The sequence below is a fragment of the Diuraphis noxia genome, unplaced genomic scaffold (assembly GCF_037042655.1).
Source record: "Diuraphis noxia isolate RWA-SAM2 unplaced genomic scaffold, SU_Dnox_SAM2 contig0002, whole genome shotgun sequence".
Lineage (NCBI taxonomy): Eukaryota > Metazoa > Arthropoda > Insecta > Hemiptera > Aphididae > Diuraphis > Diuraphis noxia.
This window is the reverse complement of record NW_028301712.1, coordinates 38,761,816-38,787,090: the sequence shown is the minus strand read 5'-3', so window position 1 is coordinate 38,787,090 and position 25,275 is coordinate 38,761,816. Positions and strand designations below refer to the sequence as shown.

The following is a 25,275-nucleotide window of genomic DNA, read 5'->3' as shown; positions in this document are numbered from 1 at the left end:
AATAACAAATTTAGGGATAATAATTTCTTTCGAACTAATATCAACCCTCAATAATAATTTTTAAATAAACAAAAATTTCCATCGTAAACCTCTAAATGTCTATTTGGGCACCTCCCGGGGTTTGGCCTGTCACTTTTTAACCTAGCCTATCTTCTACCCATGGGTCTAATATGTATCTGTACCAAATTTCATCCCAACTCGTCCAGCCGTTTAGGATTGCATAACGGGCAGACAAACAGACAGATAAACAGAAATCCATTTATATATTTATATAGATACAATTGTACAAGTACTCGAATATTAGTTTATGTAATGTATTTGCTATATTTATATTGTAAACCATCACATCAACACGAAATAGGTATTGTTTAACTTGCCATTTCGGCATTTACGAAAATGTTCACATTGCCGTTTTACATTTCATTATTGTGTCCTATCCAGGCCTAATATATAGGTATTATGGTATGTATATTATATCTATAGGTATATACATAATATAAAATATAAACACCAATATTTGAATAAACATACATATAATTCGTTTAGACAGCAAATAACGAATAATCTGTTGCTCTTCGAACGACACGAGCGGGACCAATTTTACACTTGCCTAAAAGTTTAACATATCTCTAATGTGGTTAACTCTCAAGGGTAGACCATAATATATATTATAAACATATATAGTATAAGGGCGAGTATAATACATGTATATATGTTTTGTGAAATGATGCCAGGATACGATTTGTATTCGCAGCAGAGATTTCGTTGTGAATCAAATGTGTAGCTCTAGCAAATAATGTTTTATATACGTATTTTACAGTTGTACCTATAGTGTATATAATATAGTATCCTATACATAATACAGTAATTTATACATAGTATAAATAATGTATCACATGGCCGTCTATAATATGTACATAATAGATTTTATGTAAAAAAGATCCATTCATTACTTATATAATATATTTATAAATAAATATTATTAATATATAGATCCAAAAACAACCCTCAATCGAGTTACAGAAAAATTTTGAAAATGAGTATGACAATATGATCATGCGTAACTACTTCTCTTAATCACCAAATTCTATTACACTATTAAAGTATCTACTACGTCTAACCTATATTTTATTTATAGTATCCATCAATCGTCACCACAATTCATAAATGTATTTAATAAGAATGTTCACATAAAATGCACGAACATGAAATTAAAAAAAAATTGTTGAAAAGGATGAAAATTGTTTCAATTGAAAATATAATATATATATTTTTAAATATTTATTTGAATATGTTTATTTTATACATAAATTTCAATTTCAATATTTTCAAGTTCATTTACCACCCCGAAAAATTGTTACACAACAAAATATATGACCCATATGAAAAGTGCCAACTAAAATATATTAAAAATGTATTATTATGTTTATTCAAAAATACTAAACTTAGTAAATGTTTATAAATATTTGTATATCAGTGCTTCAGTGTATAGCTATTTTAAGTATTTAATTTAATTGCACCGTCCCGTCCGGTATATGAATATGTAGTATATGTACTCCTACGTAAGAAATGTAGACATGTACCTGATAATATTATTAATATGAACATATATAGCCTGAAGGTAATTTATTAATCATTATTGCGATATTATGATATGAGTAGCTTGTATAGATATACTTCACACATTTATGAATAAATAACATTATTCAACGAGCAATATTTCATTACCTACCTAATACCAACCAAACAATCATAATACAGTATCTACGACTTACATAAATTTACAATTAATTACAAGTGATAACGTATTTGTAAACATTGTTACATAGTTAATCTTAAGGGACGGGACGTCTTCAACACATGTGTAGCAAAATGTAGTACCTAAGTAACTAATAATACGCAAATATAAGTATAGTTCGTTTAATTTATTTTAGACATAACATTTCGTATACCGAATACTTCAAATTCAATTAAACTAACGTAATTTGAAAATGTGTTTTCTTAATCAGTAATTTACTATACCTATATGAATGTAAACTATTGAAATTATGTTTATGTTTCACATTTTTAAAATTATATTTAAATATATAAACGTATAATAAATGAGTAGGTACTAGGTAGGAATATATGCAGTATTACTACTTAACAATAACCAAACGTATTTAATGTCAAAAATGTTTTGAATCTAAAAAATATATGTATTTTAAACAAGGATAAAATAAGTATGGACGATAATATTGTTATTACTCTATTTAATAGATAAAGTGATAATAATTCCATTTATACGCATTAAGTATAATAAAGACGGAAGTATCATCAACAATAAAAAATTGTCTAAGTGAATATTCTTACAAATTTATATAAGTTCAATCAGTTTGATTAAAACTTTTTTTTTCTGTTTAATATACAATATTACAATTATAATTATAATTTATTTTGAAGTAAAAATTCTTTTGTTTAATTTATTGTTTACTAAGTTTAATCATAATATTATAGCTTTTTATTCAAAAACACATTTCTAAGTATATTATCACAATCAACATAATCAATGAAAGGTAATAAATGATTTTTTTCAATTGAATAATTTAAAAAAAAAATAAAAACTAATATTTTGATTTAATGGTCTTAATTTGTAATATAATTTAAAAAAATATACTTATTAAAATAAAATTTGATTTGTGGTAAGGTGTTGATTTTTAAAATATAAAAAAAAAACAACAAAACTTCGCAAAACTATTTACTATCTAACAAATAATATTCTCGTTTTTCTGTTTTTTGTCGAGTACTAAGGATTTATGAACTAGAATTTAGATAATTACAGTTACTATAGATCCATTTTTCTACCGCAAAAACCTCTTACAATATTGAAGACCAAATCATTTTTACTGTCTTTAAAGGTAACTTCAGATATTAAAAAAACAATGATAATTTTAAGGCCAAATACATTCATCTCTTCTTTCAGAAGTAAAATTAATCATTTTTATTTAAGTTATACATTATGTATTATGTCTATAATAAAAATAAAAACTAGCTTATAATTTTTAGCATGATGAATTATACTATTTAAAATAATATTTTACCCATAATACATATTATAATTTAAACGAGTACTCTGAATGCTTATATTTAATTCTGAGAATGTGTATATATTTTTTTTTTGTGAGGAGAACCCGCGGCAACATAGGTCATTGGGTGTGGGATGGTACGGTAGGGGTTATTTTTGTATGTTTGTTTGTAGGTTTTTAAGTGGGTAGGGTTGTAACACGTGTTTGTGTATGTGTGACAAGGATATGTTGCTAAAAATCCCGTGTGGTCACCCATCCGGGAGCTAGCAACTGCGGCTGGTACGTACGCTCAGTACGTTTCCACAGATTAAGCGTACGACCACGCCTCGCCAAGCCACAGTGTGTATATAATATACCTACGTGAAGCTTTAGATTTCTAAAAATCAATTAAAAGCACTATACATACCCGTTGTATTGGTATTATGTCAGCTCGTCCGTTAGTTACCATATTAAATAGTTACAATTTTTTTTAAATATTAATATTTTTGTTAATTGTCCGGTGTTACGATTTTTTGTATAAATATATTTAATTATACGATTATTGATATTGAAATAACAATAATATCAATGTATGAGTATTTGATAATATTTTATTAAATTCATACTAGACAATACTAATAAATATAAATACCAATATATTATATTATAGCAAATTCTTTTTTAAATAGTATATCAAATTATAGCATATTGTATTTAACTACGTTTAGAAACCAGAGTGGGCTTTTTTAACTTGTTTTGCTAATAAATACATATTCTGAATAACTATAAATAAGTGCCTACCTATGTATATATATATATATATATATATATATATATTAATACTACTCATAAAATAATATTTAAATATATTATATACGATTTTGGTAACAATATACTTGTATAAATAAACAACTATAGGATATTCACCAATTATAGGTATATTATTACAGACCAGTATAGATCACTATTAAATTAAATCATTAAAGACTTATGGTTTGTGAACATATTTCTATTTTCAATTTATACAGAAAAAAGTCTATTTATGACCTGGTTAAATACATACTTATGTGTAATTATTTATTGAGCGGAAAGGTCTAAATTGATGTAATCGAAGTTTGTTACTTTATCGGGCACTTAAAATAATTAAGCAGACAAGGGTTTACCTCCAATACCACAAAAACGTAGGCTACCAGAAAGTTAGTTATAGTCTCAATTCAATTTTAATGTAATGTAATTTTGGACGTTCAATTAATATAGTTGACAGTATGTCAGTATGTATCTATATTATTATAATATTATTAAAATATACTGACACAGGTTTCAAAAGAGGAAATAATAATTCGTTTCATCACGCATCGTAATTCCACAACTAACCAATACACCTATAATGCATTAATTCAATTATTAGTTACTGTTCGTCTGATGATGGCAAAATTTAATTGTACAGTTTTTGCGAACATGCATTGTCCAAAACTGCAGATACGTCATATTTCATTATGATATTCTCATAATATATGTAAATGAGTAGTGAGTACGTAATATCATATTATGTATAGGTATTATATTATTATAGTCTACACTTTACTCTGCGCATAGTGCATACATATTTTGTAGTACATAATTTTCTCAGTTTCGGCCAACTATAACATAGCTCTGACGACGATGGTGTCAACTCATTAATATGATAATGTAATTTTAATATAGTAGGTATATGATCCTTTAAAACCCATACATATACGAGTAGATAAACTAACTTAGTATATAGAATATATTATCTTTCATATCCCAAAAACATTGATTGTAGCGTCTATTTTTCAGCACAATCTCCGTTACGTGTACTCTTGTCGACTTAACGATATGATTATAATATAATAAATTACACCCCAAGATATTATGTATGTAATATTATATCATATACATTTTCAAGATAATTCACTAAAAATTGCTTGTACTTAATAAAATCGAAATACTTACAAATAATATTGTTGAGTTCTACTTTTAACAATTTAAAATAAAATACATACATCTTAAATAATATTTATTGTATGTTAGAGTCGAATATGATGTGAAATTAAACATAGTTATCTATTTTTATATTTTATTCAATAATATATTCAAATATTCAATCTGTATACAAAAAAAGTTATCTACTACATGACAATAGGTGTTTCAGAGTTTAATAATAGAATTGCTCTACTGATGAATCGCTATTTTTTTCATTAATCAAGCTCTTTGTAAATATAATTTTAAAATGTTCCGTAATTTTAAATTATTTTTTATTTTTTACTGCGATGAAAAAGGTTAACGAGGCTGTAATAAATAACATTTTTATTATTAGAAAAAATAGCTCTTCTGAAAAACGCACTTCGTTTTATGTTTGTTGTACCTACTTCAAACAAATTTTTAATATTATACAAACCATTTTTAAAGGATTTTATTATTTGGTTTTATTGGTTTTCAATACAATTTTAATAAGTTACAGCGTTATGATTTTATGCATATTCTTTTTTTAGTTATAGCCTTCGATATACCAACATTCTGAGGTATGACAATATAGAGGTATAATATTTAGATAGGTACTCGAGCGTGAATATAAATTATTCAATATATTCTTAGTACATAATATTATTTTACGAGTGCAATATATTAAGTAACTATGCTATTTATTATAGTTTATGATATGTTACATTTTTAAATACTAATGACAAAATATTTTATTTATTACTAATAAATTGTTTAATTAAAACAATAATAACATTTTGCACCAAGAACCAAAATAGATTGAAATTCCTTTAATAATAATAATAATAATTAAGTTGTTAATTTATTAAAGGTATTGGTATTTTTATATTGGTAAATGGCTATAAACCAGTGTTTCCCAACCGGTGGTCCGTGGGCCAATCATAGGTGGTCCGCGGTACCTTTTTTTGTTTTCTATTAAAAATTATTGTTTTTTTTTTTTAAACAGCAAAAAATATTTTATTTCACCTAAAAATGAAACTAGCACCAAGTAGGGCAAATGTCGCATTATCACAGCAAGTGCTAACTGCATCATTTGAAATCTCCCAACTAATCAGTAAGTCAAAAAAAGCACACAGTATCGGCGAAACATTAATTAAGCCTAGCTTGCTAATAGCTGCAAACATTTTCGGTGAAGATACCAAGAAAAAGATTCAAAATATGCCACTGTCCAATAATACAGTAAAGGCATGAATTGGTAAAATGTCATGCGATATCGAAGAGCAACTACTAGGTAAAATAAAAAGTTCCCCTTACTTCGCTCTTCATTGCGCAATGTTGCCAGTTATTAGTTTTTATGCGGTTTTTAGACATTTAGGATAAGACCATAAAAGAAGAGTTATTGCTGTCAAGTGTACTTGAGACAACGTCGAAAGGGATTGATGTAATGCAAATCATTAGTAATTATTTTGAAAATCATGATCTCATGTAGGAGAAACTAGTTGGCTTTTGTACGGACGGATTAAAATTTTGTGTATTCTTGTTAATGAGCCAAAAAAAAAAAAGGTCTTCCTAGTTTGCGTAAAATTGAGGTGGTCCGCGACCTATAAAATATTGTCGAAGTGGTCCGTGGTGGTAAAAAGGTTGGGAAATACTGCTATAAACTGTAGTACAAACATTAAATACAATTTAAATAATATTAAAACAGACAAAAAATTTTAAACACGAAAAATCATTTCTGTTATATACTCGCGTATTTCGATGTGTAAATGAAATAATATACCTATAATGTTAGAATGCATTTTTCGATGTCAATAAATTGCTCTGTAGTTCGGTTTGAGATTTAAATCCAGATAATTTAGAAATTACTTCGCATTTTCACTATTATTTATCATAAGAAAATTTTACCGCTGACATTTTTAACTAGATCCAGCGTCATACTATAATAACTATTTAAATATTTAACAACGTTCAAAAATAAAAACGAAACGTATATTTAAGTCTGTTGATTTTAATTATACCTAACTGCAATATGTAAACAATACAATGTATATAGGTTGATATTAATCATATGACTTAAGGAGATGGGAGAAGGTAATAATTTGACACAATATTCAATGTCAGCACTATTGTCAATTCACGTTTTGCCATTTTGAAACGGCATTATTTATTATTAGAAACAAAAATATATTGGAGTCAGGTACCTATTGATTTATGTTAGGTAGTTAAAAAATTTGATCCGAAAAACGAATGAGCGGCTGGTTTAATTATAAATTGTTTTCTCTAATTCTAGTATCCATTAATATAGTCAGTTTTTAAAAGATTTCCAATGATTCAAGGAAAAATGATCATTCCGAGCATTATATTATGTAGTGTCGTCCTCGACAACGGAAGTACCACTACATAATATTTATACCTGCGATGATAACATGAGTAAACAAATAAACATTATTGATGTAGACTAGACAGTAGCGACGTCTGTGCCCAAAAAATGTTCAAACCTTCCTCCAAGCGTACTGCCATAATAATTTAGACTATACACTGTATTAGGTGTAATAATATGAACAATATGATATTATTGTGTTACGACGGAGTGTGCGCATTTTGCGTTCAACGCATCATACCGAAATACAATCCATCAATTACGAGCTCGTAAAATAAAAATAATACTAATAGTAACATCAACAACAATAATAATCATAATACCTAATAATAATAAAATGGGTGATAAAAAAATTCATATAATATTATTATAGGGGCATCGTGTTTTATACTCATCTATATAATATGTCTAATATACAATGTGCAACACGTACGTACGAAATAACATAATAGCCGTCTGGCCGGCGTGGCGGCGTTCGTCTCGTACGTTCGTGGGCGGTCGGTCGCGGTGGTGGCGTTCGGTAGTGGCGTGCTTACAGCTGTTGTTGCTGCGGGCCGACGAAACCAGTTTTTCGAGTGGGAGAAACGGATCCGGCGGCAGCCGTACGCAAATACGACTAAACGACGTGTGCCTGCGCGTGTGTAACAAAAACCGTGTGTAAAATCGTCTACCGATCACCGCTGCGTCAGTGCGCGTCCGTCGGCCGTGTACGGTTTGCGAGTCTCACAGTATCCGTCGTCTGTTTGGTGCCGGTGGTGTCGTGCGTTCGCCAGATTTCGTCGCGACGTTTTACGCGTATATCGGCGTGTGCGTTTCTATATTTAATTTTTAATTTTTTTTTTTTTTTTGCTATTGTTTTTTTTTATACTACTTCCGTTTGAGAATCTGCCGCACCGAACGTCGTCATCGATATCCGGTGTCGCTTCGTGTAACATAAAGGTGCCGTTTCGTGTCCCCAGTCGTCTTCGCGCGGTGCGGCTGTCCGTTCATCTATGTACGGCTAAGGCGCAAATGGCCGCCGAGTGGCCGACCTTAGCCGTCGTTTTTCTGCTCGCGTGCCTACTGCTGCCGATCGGCGGCGACGGTGTCCGACCGCGGGACGACGACGGCCAGCAGCAGCCCTCGTGGTGCCAAAAAGAAGAATGCAAGTGCGAGCAGGACGACGAAAACCGCTTGACCGTCAAGTGCGCATTTTCTGGCGAAAAGGTTAGATTTTTAATCAAATAGCGCGAATACATTAGGAGTATCTAGCTGTGTAGTTTGACTCTAGCGTTTAGCATACGAAATATATTACACTGTATAGGCGTATAACTAGTAGTCAGTATGTGGCGGGTAAGCCGAGGATATATATACATAATCATATTATATTAGTCATTATAGTCCCTTATTTGAGATTATTTCGTTAGGCTTCCAAGACGGTAGATGAATGTTGATAAGTAGTTAGATACATGTCGCACTACAGGAAGCAAGGACATATGGTTCAAGAACTTGGTTGATATTGTGTCCTAATGAACAATAATATACACAGGTACACGGCATGCATTATACACTCTTGAATGACGATGCGAAAACATTTCAATCATTGTGTAACGTACAATGGGGATAACAATTGGTGATATAGAAAATATTGTGGTTAACCATCTATACCACAACTACTTATATTATCGTAAACAATGATATAATGGAAGGCGGTTGCCTCGGTCAAACATACCCCTGTTGCTATACCATATGGAAGACCGTGGATTTATAGAATCTCACCATGGTATTTGTGGACGTATTATACATATGGAATGTCGTCTTCGAAATCCAGTGAGGTAGACTTGCAGTGCAGTTCGACCGTAGTATATGCATAGCCGAAATAACCGCTGACCATTTTGTTCGCGGTACCTACTACGTGCCGACAACAGCGATATTTTTCGAAGTCCACCGTCCGATTCTCTATCTCACCATTTTCTTTTTCTTTTTAACGTCTGCGTATGCATAGCTACTATATATGCATATATACCAAGTGTTGTGTAATGCGACCGAATCTCGACCGTGAATCGTGATGTACAACATACCCTATTTACGTGACTGTTTGTGATAATGCAGTGGTTTATAATTCCAAACAACTCTTGAATGTCTAGCTGGACAGTTTTTGGAGGATTCTTCGCTAGACGATGCTTCAATAATATGGAAGTACAGATTTTCATTTATATTATTCCAAAGTCCATTTCCCGTTATCGGAATAAACAATCACATATACGACTTTATGTCTGTCATTTAGAAACAAGAATATATTTTATTTATTGAATATTACAATAGGTAGATAAGGATAAGTTTAGTAAAATATTAGAGGAAAACTTGAATAAAAAAATAATAAAACAATCTTGTAACGGTGGTTGTTTGGAGATTTGCATAATATCAGCATAACACTACAAAGAAAATATGTAAGTATCAAGTATTACTGTGCATTAACCGTTACCGGTGGTATAGTTTCTTGGTTCACGCAATTTAAATAAGACTCAGTTGGATGATAGTTATTATCAACCAATTTAGTATTATTTATTATAAATAAAATATGGATATTGTAATCTGGTTAATGACGTGCCTTACAATACAGGTACGACTACAAATCAACGGAGATATCGCTTGAATGTTGCATGACTTAGTCCACTGTATGATAAAGGGGTTCAGTGTCGGCCTGGCCATGGCCGTTAGGCCGCGAACGCATCCGGAGCCCCCGCGCCGGCCGTATTTGTGTCGAGGGGCCCCGATATTACTAAAAATATAATATTTCACTACTTATAAGCATTTTTTATCATTTTTATTTAATAACATGTTTGGGGGCCTTTCTGAAGAAATGCATCCGGGGCCCTTTAAGTACCAGGCCGACACTGAAAGGGTTCCCAATTTTATGATCTAACCTACCTATCTAAATCTTGATATTATATTTGACAATAGGTCTCATCTTTTTAAATTACTTAACTTACTACATTCTTATGTCTCGTTCCATAACACTTGATTTATACTTTATTTGTATTTTGAGCCTAGCCTGTTATGTTAATAAAATAAACAATGCATGTAAATGTGGATCCGGGCACCTGGATATTTCCAGTCTGACATCTAACGGATGTAAAGCAAGATGATGTTAGATATTGGTCTTGGTTTTTTATTATTATTATTATATATTCTCACACTTTTAGTGGCTGACGGTTTCCAGTAGATAGTTATGGTAGGTGTTCAGGATGATGAACGAGCTCTCGCGATTTCTTCTTTCATTGTAAACTAACACGTGATATATAATATAATATGATTATTATTTTCATGTTAGGGGACAACTGTGATACACAATATGTAAAATATTATTATATCGACGGTCAACGTGACCACTAAATCGTAGTTTCCTTAACTCCCTTGAACATCCTGTCAAAGCCACAAACGATCGCACGCGTCACTCCGAAATGCATATACTTAAGCGCATTAGACAATACAGACATCTAGCTGTTGTTCACTGTAGTGGGTAGATATACAGTAGGTATACAGTAAACACCGAATAAATTCACACCACACATACAATTTTCGTATTACTCGCGGTATGTCGACATACAGTATTAGTTATATGAGATTTTATGAAGCGTGATTTGCATCGATCGCTCGCACCGAGATATTGTTCACCGGTTAAACGATTTGAATACCGAATCGAATCGGAAGTGATCTAATACCAGTTGTCTGATTACTAGTCTCCCTTATATTATTACTGTACGTGGTACGTCTGCAGTACTACTGTGTTATACTATTATTATTACAGTGCGCGGTGATTAATTCGACACCGGTTTATACTCGGGCCGCAGAGGTCATTCATGCATTTGTGTACATATGTGTTCGCGTGTAGATTTATATTGTTGTAACTTGTAACAACGTCCGAGCGGCACCAATCGCGGTGTATCCCGGTCGCCCCGCAAGTGGGTAACCACTACGAAATTATATAACATACACACGACCGTTGTGTTCTTGATAAGCGCTAATTGATTTGATCTGTCTGACCAGATTCTCGTACAGTATAGTGCTGCTATATTCAGGCGAATGAATTGTTTGGTAGTTGATAAATTACTATATCGTCAAATTCGTCATTTTAATTATTCCTTGTCAATATGCCGACAGCATATTATGCATTGTACGCGTAATGCAAATCTTATCCGCGGAGAACCAGAGTAATATATTACATTTGTATATTTTACTGCTAATAAATTAAGTCAGAAACCAAAAACAATAAATTAACACCACTGTATATAATATCAGTAATATCTATTACCCTATCTATTATAAATAATAATCAATCTTGGATTAAGAAAATATGTCATAAATGCAACCACTTAATTAATATGTAACCAAATCTTTTGAAAATTAAGATACCAAAGTAAACTGAACAGTAGTAATTTATTCAGTATAATAATCGCTATAAATCAATAGTGTACTATACGTATGGTAGGTTTTTATTAAAAAATTTATTTATTATTTATATATTGCTTAAAACAATAAGAATACTCAATATTTCTCTTTATACATGCATTTCTTGTTTATATATATATAAAGTTTCAGGGTGTATTACACGGGATGGAGTTTAATCAAACGCCTTGAGTTGCGATTACAATAATTCTAAGATCTAGGTAATTTGGATTTAAACTGTTGACAAACTTACAATATAGCTAGTTAATTGAATTTAGTAATAGGTATTTATTTTTATATATTTATTATTTAAAGGAAATATCAAAAAAATATGCAATTAAAATTTACGAAAAAACACATCATGCCGGAACTTGGAAAAAATCATTGATTTTAAAACGAATATGGTTATAAACTCGATCATATTATAATTGCAAGCATCATGGTAATCATTGATCGTTGAAGAAATTGAATATTAAATATGTGTGCCCTGTCTATTCGTATTATAATAGTTCTCATTAAAAATAAAATTATTTTTAGAGGTAGGTACAATGTAGGTATTACTAATCTTTTTCTATGCAATGTTTATGATGATGCAGTTGTAATGACTTCTAACATATTAAATTGTTGCATTAAAATAAATGTTTCACGCATCGTAATATCTCCTTTATCGTTATATGTGTAAAGTATTAATTGTTCAACATAAAAATATAATTTTTCATGTCAATCATTTACATCAGCTGTAGTTAACCATAAACTTCGTTTTGAAAGCTGCAATGACAATTTGTTAATACGTATATATCCGTATGTATATATATATTTCAATATTATTTAGCAAATATACAAGGTCTGACTTGTTGATTTGACATTGAAACTATAATTATTAACTACGAAGTTTGTTAAAGTTGTAATTTGTTCTAATGTTACTTATAAATAGAGACTTTATGTTAATTTTTTTGTCTTTTAACGAATACAAAAAATTATATTATATTTATGTTACCAACCTAGTTAAATCCAATTCATATTATGGATTCTGTACATTTGAGATGCATGTTGTATTTTCAGTACAATATGTAACATTATATATTAGAATTTAGTTATTCGTATTAATATTATATTAAGGGTTGTATCATGTATTTATAGACATTTTTTATTATAATACATTTATATACATCGCGTTTGTATACTTATTATTTTTTCTGTATATTTTTGTAATATTATGACACGAATAATTTTGCATACAAAAAACACGACGTTAACCACTATAAAATCAGTAGAAATTTTCGACTGAATTTGATAGAATAATAATTCGACTGTATACGAATACTGCCTGGTATGGCCGAGACTTACAAGTCTAAACCGTAATATAAACACTGATATTTTCTCACTATTGATATTATCAACATATGGAACCCACGAGATTGCGCTATGGGGGAAAAACAATGATAAAATAACATTATCTTCCGCGACGAGCGATGGGTTGGGGCATCATCGTCCTGTGCCAGTAATCGAATGGAAGAGCATAATAATATTATGCTTAATATTATAATATATTCACTTAACAGAAAAACATTAAAGCTATATTATGATACGATATTATGTTTTAGGAATATTAATTATCTAAATATTATTCATACGAGATTGTTTAAAATACTTGTGATTATTTCAACAATAGACGAAGTCATTAACTCGAAGAGTATTAATGTTTTTGAATTTTGTTTGCTGTATTTAATTTCATTACAAAATAACATTTTCCAAAAAAACGTTAATAGTTTTCAAGATAATGAGTGCCTACTATTAAAATAATCACCTAAAAGGAAATACACGCAATGTAGTGTACAATTCACATTTCACTTTAAAATTATATTGTACGTGCGGTTTACACATAGATGATCAAATCTAATAATAATAATAATAAACTATGATGAAACGAACGTCGAATACATTGTAGCAGCCGTTTATCGACGAAATCGTTTAAAACACATCGCATATAATATCTAAACTCTAAAGTAAATAATATATATAATAAAATAACTTCACTAGTTTGATAAGAGTCGGACATTGCACCTGAGATACGACCATGTTCGATATACAGAGTGCCTGTTGTGCATAAACTTTAAAAGTTAGCGGTCATGCGAATAGAATTGAAAATTTATTTTGCATAGTGAATGTAGGGATTTTAAAGGTAGGTGCTTATAATTTTTCCATCTCATTCAATTTTAAGCTCATTGCTTTTTAGATTTTTTGCCTCCAAAACCCGTATTTTTATACACATAATCTTCAAATTATATCTCCCGAGACACCAATGCCCGAAAATCTCTAACTTGATATAATTCTCAAAGTCTGTAGGTACGGAATAACCTAAAATACACTACCTATGTATAGCACTATAACTATAGTGATGAATTCAAATTATAATATACATATATTTATAACACTTATACCAGTTATATCTAAATTATAATATATCTATCTGATGCGTGTAGTCCAGTAGCTATTCGACAGCACGCACCACTCATTGGTCGCTATTATATAAATATCATTATAATATATATACATGGCACACATATCATAGTCGCAGCAAGTGGAAAACACCGACCATGTATCACACTCTATTATTATTCATAAATATAATATACATGCATGTGTAGTATGTACAGAGCGAGTATATTATTATATCGACGAAGGAACGTCGTTATTATTTGTGCGGTTCAACTTAGGTATAATATGTTATTTATATATTCGAATATTAGAATCATAGATGCGACCATGTATACAGACTGGTTTTAATAGCTCCATAAAACCGTCATTAAAACGGGTTGGGTATATAAGTCGCGCACGCCCGGTGTTGTATTATATATCTATTATTTATATCTCCAGAAACGTCCGGCGGCAGACGAGCATTGTAAAATTGTATATTATACGTAGAGTAAACGGATTGAATAGTTTTGACTTGTCTATGTAATGTTATACAGAAGGAGGAGGCGATTGTCGTTTGTAAACATTAAACACGCATTGGAGGTATTTATGATATATAAATATAAGCATAAAACTCTCGGTAAAATATGTTATTATTATTATAATTATTATGAACTTGTCGATATCCCCGGACACGAGTCTTGTGATGGTGAGGTCGCTGACTTTCAATTATTCGAAAATACCTACGATCCGGTTTTTTACAGGTAAAAGGAAAATAATATTTTAAGATGCAAAATATATTAATTCATTAATTCCGGAAAAACAATGATTACTATCATCATAATTTTCATATTTTAATAATATTTTAGTTATTCTTTTACTCGTTAATTTTTATTATATATATTAAGGATAGTTGAATTTTGTAGTGATTTGGATTAGTATAATATATATATATATATTAATGATTTTTTATTATATATATTAATGGTAGGTAAGTTTTGTAGTGATTTGGATTATAAAAAAAAAATAGTATAATATGTGTATCGCGTTACTGCGTCAGTCTTATAGTCGAGTTTGAGAAACCATTCACGTAGGTTGGGAATAATTACTAGTTTTCGAGGTAATTAATCAATGTTGAAACTTTAATGAATTAAGAATTACTCATCTATTATCTTATCTATAGATAACTATTGTACTAAATAGTTATCTAATAGTTATCTTGGACAACAAATTTAAGTTTAAAAAAAAAATGAGTTTATCATCATCATATTAAGATGATCACCGTCAAGGTTAATATGTTTTCGTCCCATTTATGATATGAGCAACCATTTTATTTGACAATTATTAAATTTATTTTTCAGAATGGTATCTTGTCTTTGTAGTGCTTTACTGCTGTTAAAATCATTTAATACTAAAATATAATGACCTTTCCTGGAAAGTTTTAACTTTGCAAAACGTTTACAATGTTATGTTATGTAGAATATAGCCTAACCGAGATCTTCGCTAAAATATATATATACTACCAATAAACGACTCTGATGTCTATTTCCACGTCGCACATATACGTGTTTTACTCCTACTACCATATATTATATGTAGGGCCATAATATATTATATTATACTACAGCATAACTGTATAAAGTAACATAATATATATGTTTTCACATGCCTTTGCCGCGAAATCCTTCATAATATCCTTTACCGACTCCTTCACTCCGTCCGCGTATCGACGTGATTTATGCGTTTTTCTGGTTTAAAATACTATTATATCATATAATAATATGTTTTTTCCGAAGACGGCATATAATAATAATAATAATAATATATTCTAAGCAGAGCGAGTGAAGACTTTTTTTCAGTATGTAAGTGTCATATTATATAGATATCTACATATATAATAATAATATTCACTTTGTATAGGATGACAAAGTTGTTTGCCATTTTTTTAACTTAGATTTATAATTATTTTTATAATATTTCCTACCGTTTCGTGTGACTTTCAGTTTTCATGTAAGTATTATACTGTTGACCTAACGAGATGCTACCACTGTACGTTAACACGAACTTCCGTTATGGTGTCATTGATTATTCGTTGATTTATTAAATTGTTTGCACTAATTAATTATAGATATGACTATAATACTGAAAGTGACCAAGCCTATCGCTACTTCTTTTCATACCATCTAAATCTTTTATTTTTTTGCTTTTTTGTTGGTCTTGAACCCATCAATATGGCCATTAGTTACTATAGGGGCTACTATAGTTGGTACGGTTGGTTGGCAACACGTATAATATACATATGTGGCATAGTTTTTGCAGCTAAAAACCCGAGTGTCACCCATCCGGTAACTAGTGACAGCGGGTGGTGCGTAATCTCTATCACATTGCGTGACTGATTGTAACAACTGCATCAAGCAAGCAAAAGCAATACTCTTTTAAATCTATTATCATGGACTATTATTCTTTCTAGCTATATCAGGTTGAATGACAAAGCAGAAACAAGTCGTTCAAATTTCGTTTTAAATGAATGAATATTTTTTTACCTGTGTATAGTGTGAAAATTCATTTTTTTTTAAGTGGATGGTATAATTTATACATTTATACATATATTTATAGTCATGTATTGATTTCCTATACCTAATGCAACGTCTACTCATTGAGACATTGACCATTGTATATGGCACAATAAACTATTTACTTTTTAAAAACGTAATTTGTTTTTAAATGTATTTATAATATGTAAAGACATTTAAACACAACTTAATTTCTTTAATTATATAGCACTAATGCTCATAGTTATCAATTATCTTTGCCCGTTTAATGTGTTCTAAATAGTTCAATTATAATTATATGTTATAGATACAAAGATTATGGACTATGGTGTATTATGGTACCTATTTATATAATGTATAATATATTAATATAAATTATATTAAATTTAGCTCCTGTAGTTAGAATGTAATAATGATCGTAAATGTCTACATAGTTTTTGATAAAAAGCATTGCTGCATTACTAGTCATATTTATGTAACAAATAATTTCCCCTTATACAATTTGTACACGTTTGTAGAACATACAAAACTGATTTAAATCCTGATTTTAATGATATTGATGTAGGTAGGTATAGGAAATATTTAGAGGTTTTTGTGATCAAGTAAGTACTCTGGGAATCGATAAAACACAATTTTTCAAATGAATCAGAATTATTAATAATTTATAACTTGCATATTTAAATTATTTTTTTAGAATGTTTTGATTTTATTTAAAACAACCAATAGGTTTTAATCAAAAAGAAGTCACAATTTTCTTTTTTTATAACAAAAAATAAATTAAATACCTCATCAGTTTAAAGAAACATACACACATATATTGAGTTATATTTTTATTGAAAAATTATTCCTGTGTACTTATATCTTATCAAACTAATTCATCTGAAATCCTTTGAGTTGTCCAACAGCTAAATAGTTTCTGAACTTAAATATTCTTTTCAGTAATGTTCAAATGTTAAACAGTAAATAATATTATAATGGGCATTTAAAAAAAAATCCTTTTTATTCGATATTAAATACCTAACCATTTGCTAGTTTTATAACATTTTAGTGTTAATTTATTGTCAATAAATACATAACGTAATCAATATTTAATTTCCGTTTTAATACATATTCATGGCTTATATAATTATGTACATTAATTATTTGTTAAGTAATTGTGTAAAAAATGCACACTATATTTGAGAATGGAATATCAATTTTGGTAAGCACATCAAAATATATTAATAATACGTGCTAATAGTAATATATATATAATTTTTTCCTGATAAAAATGTTGTCACTACCTATCATATATTCTACAGGAATCTATAGCATATACCTACTTTTTTTAATCATAATCAGAAATAACAATAATAAGTTTTAGACATAATACGCCTAATAAAATTTAAGTCCAAAAATAGTGTCGGTACATTAAAATGACTGTTTGGGCCTTGATACTTATACATACATATATATATATATAAATATATTTAATATTTTTTATTGGCTGTATTTTTAGTCCGTAAAATCGCGTAGGTATCTTATATATTTTACGCGTCAGAGGCCATGCTTAAGTCGTACAATGTCGACTATAAATACACTGCACCCGGTGGCAAAATAATGTACCTATATCGTATCATCTGGTCGTGATTGTATAACGTAGTATTATATTATATCATTGTGTATCGAAAAAATAAAAGGTATATAAATATTATGATTTATGATTATACTATGATTGCTATATATGACGGATGTATAGATACATTGGTAAAACCTATATAGTGATTTCTAATCATATGTATATATTCTTTAAGTATTCATTTATTCAAATGTTGATTATTAAGACATTCCAATCATATGGTGGGTACAAACTTTTTTTGAATGAGTATGCGTCTAATATTATTTTCATGCGAATATTTTTGTAAGCTTTGATGTACTGAAAAATTACTTTGACGCCTAAGAAATCATTCGACAGAAATATTTGAATGTATTCAGTAAGACTTGGTCTGTCATACAAATTTTGCAATGACACACACACATTTGCAGTGACGACGGCGGCGGGCACGGTAAACCGCATTATTTAGGACCCTGTTGCAGCAGCACTCGACTTCCGTTCTCATGGGCGGCACGGATACGAACGAAATAATTTTTCTCCGTGTACGACGCGCCATACGTATATTATATGAAAATGAAACTCGGGTGTTGTACATACAAGAAAGACCATAGACCGTAAACAAAAACTGACAAAAAAAATTCCTTTGTGTTCGGGTCTGGTAGTATGCACTGCAGCATATACACAATACTATACAGCTATTCACCAAACTCGGTTTAAATCGACGACACGTCAACGGAGGTCACGGTGTTTTATTAATTAAACAGATTAAAATTATACATATACATAAGCAAGACGTGTGTAAACTTAGTCGAGTTGAAGTTTTTTATATATATATATATATACATATATATACAATGATCAGCCAACATCAGGTTGTGATATATATATATATTATATAGTAGTACACTAGATAGGTATACCATATACTTATATCTAAGCGGACGTTTCCATGTATTGTAATCGTACCTATAAATTACAATATTTTTACAATAAAATAACGCGGATCCGGTTAGGTTAAATAACAACGGAGACATAAGGAGCTGAACCATCATGTAAAAATTATATCCAGTATGCGACGAGAATAATTGCAAACATTTTTTAAGCTTAGATTTTAGTGATACGTCCTGTATATTAATATCGTTTGATTAACATACCGTAGTATTATTGGTCACTATAAACTCACGGTCAGTCAATAGTTGCATATTCATTTTAAATTATATTGATCAATCGACTTTTTTTTATCATTAGTTGTATTCAAACAAGGCCTATGGTCTCAGCTATATCGATTGGCCAGGTGTATAAATATATCATATATTATTATTATTACAATAATTATTATTGCGTCGTTAGGTATTGTATATTGAAAATAGATCGGTGTCGCTGTCGTCGAATGATATTATGTGTCTGTGATTTTCTTCTAAAAACCAGTGCGTAGAATACGTATAATAATATAACGCGTGTGTATATCTTATCCGACAATTGGTTACGGTAGATTTATACAATATATTATGCTTTGTGTGTACGCGCGTGCGTGTGTCCCTCAGTTGTCGTCGTCATCGCCGTATGATATAATATACGAGAGCCGTACAGAGAAAAAAAAATGTCGTAAACAACGATTTATAATATATTATTATTACTATTGTATGCGTTTTTGTGACGCACGGTCACGTACACGCTGGGTGTCAAAACACGCCGGGGCGCATGGTTAGGTTAGGCGAATGAGGGTGATGTGTATAAGCGAAGACTACAGTATAACATACGACGACCAATAGGATAATGTATACAGAGACCGGCAAGGTTTCTATAATTATAATAGACGGAGGGTGAGACACTGGGTGACGTCAAGTGAGAACGAGAATTCTTCTTTTTTTCCATGTGTAGGAGAGGCAATTTTTTTTTTTTTTGTAAATATTTATGGGTTTTTTTTACATTTTTTTTTTTTCAATAATATGGGAGACTTGGTGAACCTCTAAATCAATAAACGCATTAACACGAAACTCCCAACCCTATTCCTTCCCGAAAATACTGTTATTCTCGAGGACAATAAATCTAGTATTAATTTGTATGCTAATATATTGCACCTAAGAAGATTATAGTTTTAAACGTCTATATTAAAATGTGTTGTCAGTGAAAAAAGAAACTAGAAGGTATAGTTAAATAATATATTCTATCGAAGTGATTTTTTGGAAATTGTTTTCAAGCAAACTGACTTTCGTCGAAGTAATTTTATTTTTAATTCACTGCCCTTCATAGAACGAGTTGCATATTTTTTCTGTGTACAAAAAATTGTTGAACTACTTAATGGATAAATAAAAGCATATGTTCTAAAGTTTGGATAAGAAGATTGTTGAAGCACATCACCATTAAAAATGTGGGCCATGGTCCAATATGTGACCTAAACATACCTATATATATATATATAAATAAAACGCTGATGCAGAACAAATCGTCTCGTGACGTAGCTAGTTGTCATTATCTCTCGGGTACCTAAGAGGGAGAAAAATGTTTATACTGCGTTATATTATTATATTTTTATAAGGACTACAGACCCGGACTCGGTGGCACGTGGACCACCGCCACCACAGCGGCTAAAAGCGGAATCCGTGAGGAATATCACCTCTAGAATACCACAATATGTGATACGTACGATGTATATAAATATACTGGCCAGCATCATAGTCGTTTAGCTTTTTGATATCTTCTCTAGCAGACCGGAAATGGCGCGTCGGGTCGGTGGCAGCGGCGGCGGGTTCGACAATGAAAAAAAAATGTCCATTTTATTGTCGTCGCGGACGAGCGAGCGTCCCGGAGACGGATATTTTCCTTTTATTATAATATCGTATGATAATAATAATAATGATGTAGATCGGTATAAAAATAAAGAAATGTCACATTTTTATCGGTTTTATCCTAACGCCTTTTGTGATGCTGCGCCGGCATTGCAAACCTTCGAAAACAGATAAGATGCATCTCTTTCTCTCTCTCTCTATATATATATAAATATTATATTATATGTATTATATATATAGTTACGTGGGTATTTTGGGCCGTTATTATATTATTATTACGATTCTTATATGCATACTCTTATATATATATTATATATATTATACATGTACGTATGTGTAATAATATTAGAATAAAAAAAAAAGTTAATATTAAATATAATACCTAATATATATGTGCATGTATTTTTCTGCGTGCTTCGCATTGTTATACCGATTTCCCTTACTGATCGGAGTTTTATTTTATTTTTATGGATCGGTCAACCAAATATTATTGTATGCAAGACAAAGTTAATAAAAAAAAATAAATATGAATTTAAAACGATACGTACGATTTTCTTAGCACAACGTTTTATTGCACAAAGATATATTATAATAATTTAATATTATATATAAATGTTCCTCGTGGGCCCTACTTCCTTTAAAATATATACATGAAAATAACCTACCTTAAAAAATAATATATTACACGAGCTCGTTTGTATTTGCTCGATATTTATAGTATTATGCATATATTTGACAATGATAGTAAAAATAAATTTTTTTTTTTTTTCAAATCAAGACTATAAGTATATTAGATAGCTTTTGTTCCTACATTTTCTCTGTTATTATCATCCACGATCGGTATTTAAACTGATTAGTATATGTTTATATTTCTGTACATTATAATAAGATGAAAGTGATTTAAACATTAAAAGTAAAAAAAAACACAAACAGTGACGACATCTCTCTGTAACGGAATCGCACGGGACCAAACATTTTTCCGTTATAAAGAGTTTTCCGCCATAGAGAGGTATAAATTGCATATATTATTTGCAGGGACTATTGATATTTTCTGTTATAAGGAGGATTCCGTTTAATAGAGGGTCAGTTGTAGAGAGGTTTTACTGTATATGAATCGACGACATTGATGATCAAGGTTAGGTTATTCAGTCATAAAATATCTATCTAGTATCTATCTATGTATATAATCGTTTTATTTTACAACGCTTTTTTGTAGACGATAAAGCTCATTATTATTAAGATTTGTAATTTTTTAATTACAATACTATACATGACGCATTTATTACAATGCAAATAGTTTTGTTAGGATTTTCAAAAAATTTCAAATGCGTTTTATTCTTATAATGTTATGCTGCATGCGTGAAGAAAAAAATTTATGATCGTAGTCAAAAATAACGAAAAGTGAATAAATACGGTAGTAATGCTATTTTTACTGATCATTTCGCACCTATATTTTTAATGAATTAAAAAACAAAATAATGACTAACGACTAACGACATTTATTGCATTTTTAACAGCCGTGAGTAATAACTAATAAATAATAATTATAACCTAAAAGTTATAAGAAGAAATCTAAGTAGAAAAATGCATTCATTGTTAATTTATGTAATATCATTGATTATAAATACTAGTATTTAAATCAATGGTTATAATATATCGCTTATGGTTTTATTAATATAGTTATTTGTCTATGTTATATAAAATCATTATGTATTTTAATATTTTTCAAATATTCGCACTTCTTAATATATACTATGAAATGTTTACCAAACTCAATTAGTTTTGAACATTTGGTCCATTTATAAAATCACGATTAAAATGTCAAATTTAAATAACGACAATATAATGTTGGGAGAGTAAGAGTCAATTTACGACTAGTAGAAAATCGGGTTCATTGGAGTTTAGATTTCGGATGGATTGCAAATCTATAATGCTTGTGTGTTAAGTGCGTAATTAATATGAATTGATGTGTAGTGGATCACAAAGCAGATGTGCAGTAATTCGTACATAATATAATAATGCACATTCTAAAATAAGATAAAAACACTCTCTTGTTAGGTACCTACTACAAGCTCAATAAGCTCATGCTGTTGTATAAACATCATATTATATATTATAAATGTCCTGGAAACGAGGTAGTATGCGTTAAAGTTTTGATTTGATAACGGAAATATATTGTTTTGAATAATTTTATATTGGTTTACATGCATCAAAATACACTACTCCCCTATTTACGGAGATTAATATCGATAAATAACCTCGAAAGAAACATCATTGTTTTTTACTATTATAACTAGTTTTCGTAAAAAAATTTAATTACCATTTTAAATCGCATTTACAAACGTATGTATTACTATGTAATAATTTAAAGGTTTGGTTGGTAATTTGTTTTGTTACTCGTATTAAAGTAATTATTGTGCATTTTGTATACAAACTGCAGCATAATATTATATCATAGGAGACAAAAGGGTCAGTAATTTATCTAAATATTATTTAGCGATTTTCAACATTTTCAATTACCCTTTAATATACAGTTAATTACAAGTTACAACCTATTAATCTAATCCAAACTTTTTTAAATTGTTTTAGGGATATTTGATCTCTTTTATTATATTTTGATCAGAATGTAATGCACTCATATATTGGAACAAACTATCACATTATCATGCACATCACGTTTATACAAAAAGTACCTAAATTAATCTTATTTGCAGTATATTATATACGATTGGGTAATTCATAAAAATAATATTATGCTGAGTAAGTTATTAGCATTACACACATTTCTGCATATTGTGTGATCAAGGTATATTAACAATAAATATGACGCGTAACAATTGTTTATATTATAATTATGTTTTGTAGTCATATTGACATATTCAACATTACTGCGGTCCGCAAGTTTATAGTACGATTAATCGTTAGTTATAAACATTATAATGTTTCGTAGGGCACGAATGCAAAAGTTATGGATTATCTTAATCATTACCGACCACCTATTAATTATTGTCTATTTCTATGATATTATGGTATATACCGCTTAAACCGCTTGTAACATGTTATGTATTGTAAATATACACACACACACACACATATATATATATATAATGTACACAATATAGTAGTATACATACAACACACTCGGATAATAATAACTATACTTGAAGCCCGCCAGTGGTTGTCATCGTATTAAATGCGTTCGAAATGCTACTATATAGAATAAGATTCCTATACGGCTATACTATTTCTGCTGCAGTGTACGATCACGTGTTTCTAATAATTTCAATGTCATGCGTGTAACTGTACGAGGAAGACGTCGAACGAGAAAAAAATATTTGATATATAGGCACGCTTATATACGTCCGCATATGGTCGAAAACAAACCGGTCTCCGAGAACACTTGTTGTGCCAGTCCCCAAATATTATACGTGTTGTTGCCTGTCGGTGCATACGTATATAAATATATATAAGACTATTATATTGTTGTATTATACCCTCCTGTAAGGCCACTAATACCGCCTGATGATCCTTAAAATGTACATAGCAAGGGCTGTCCAAGGACCAAGATTTTATGATGCAATTTTTTTTTTTAAACATGTAATAAATAATGTAACAAATAATATTACAATATGTTAAATTACTGCGTCTTATAGAAAATATTAATCCCCCACTCCAGGACATGGCAGAAACCTACGGGTGCCCCAATAGAAATTCTTGCAAAACTCTCACCCACGTGTAACCAACTTATCGTTTCATAAAACCTACAGTAACAGTAACAGTACTACCCCCCTTCCCAATGGCCTTAGTTGCCGCGGGATAATTACAAAAAAAAAAAACTATTAAGTGTTTCAAATGCAAATAGTTATCGTCTTTCTGACAATACTTGTACCTATCATTATTATGTTTAATATATCCATTTATGATTATAGTAGGTATAGACCAATAAAAATCAATTTTGAAACGAATTCACAACTTATAAGCAATCCTATTCGCACCCATCCAATACTACGTCTCGTGATCAATACAAAAAATACAAAACAAATTTTACACAATTAATATATCATTAAATAAAAAATAGATTTTTTAAGTTTTCGAGGCTTATACTGAGGTT

At 30.0% G+C, this 25,275-nt stretch overlaps 2 protein-coding genes across 3 annotated transcripts in view; one reads left to right on the top strand and one right to left on the bottom strand.

The window, feature by feature from the left end:
• The window catches only part of hiw (MYC binding protein highwire), a 302,801-nt gene that overhangs the window by 64,043 nt on the left and 213,483 nt on the right, over window positions 1–25,275 (bottom strand). The gene's annotated exons all lie outside the window — the stretch shown is intronic.
• LOC107162670 (uncharacterized) overlaps window positions 8,070–25,275 on the top strand; it is a 125,143-nt gene continuing 107,937 nt past the window's right edge. Inside the window, exon 1 of the mRNA XM_015509674.2 lies at window positions 8,070–8,592. Within this exon, the coding sequence (XP_015365160.1) occupies window positions 8,398–8,592 (195 nt within the window). The 5' untranslated portion in view covers window positions 8,070–8,397. The remainder of the gene's footprint in view (window positions 8,593–25,275) is intronic.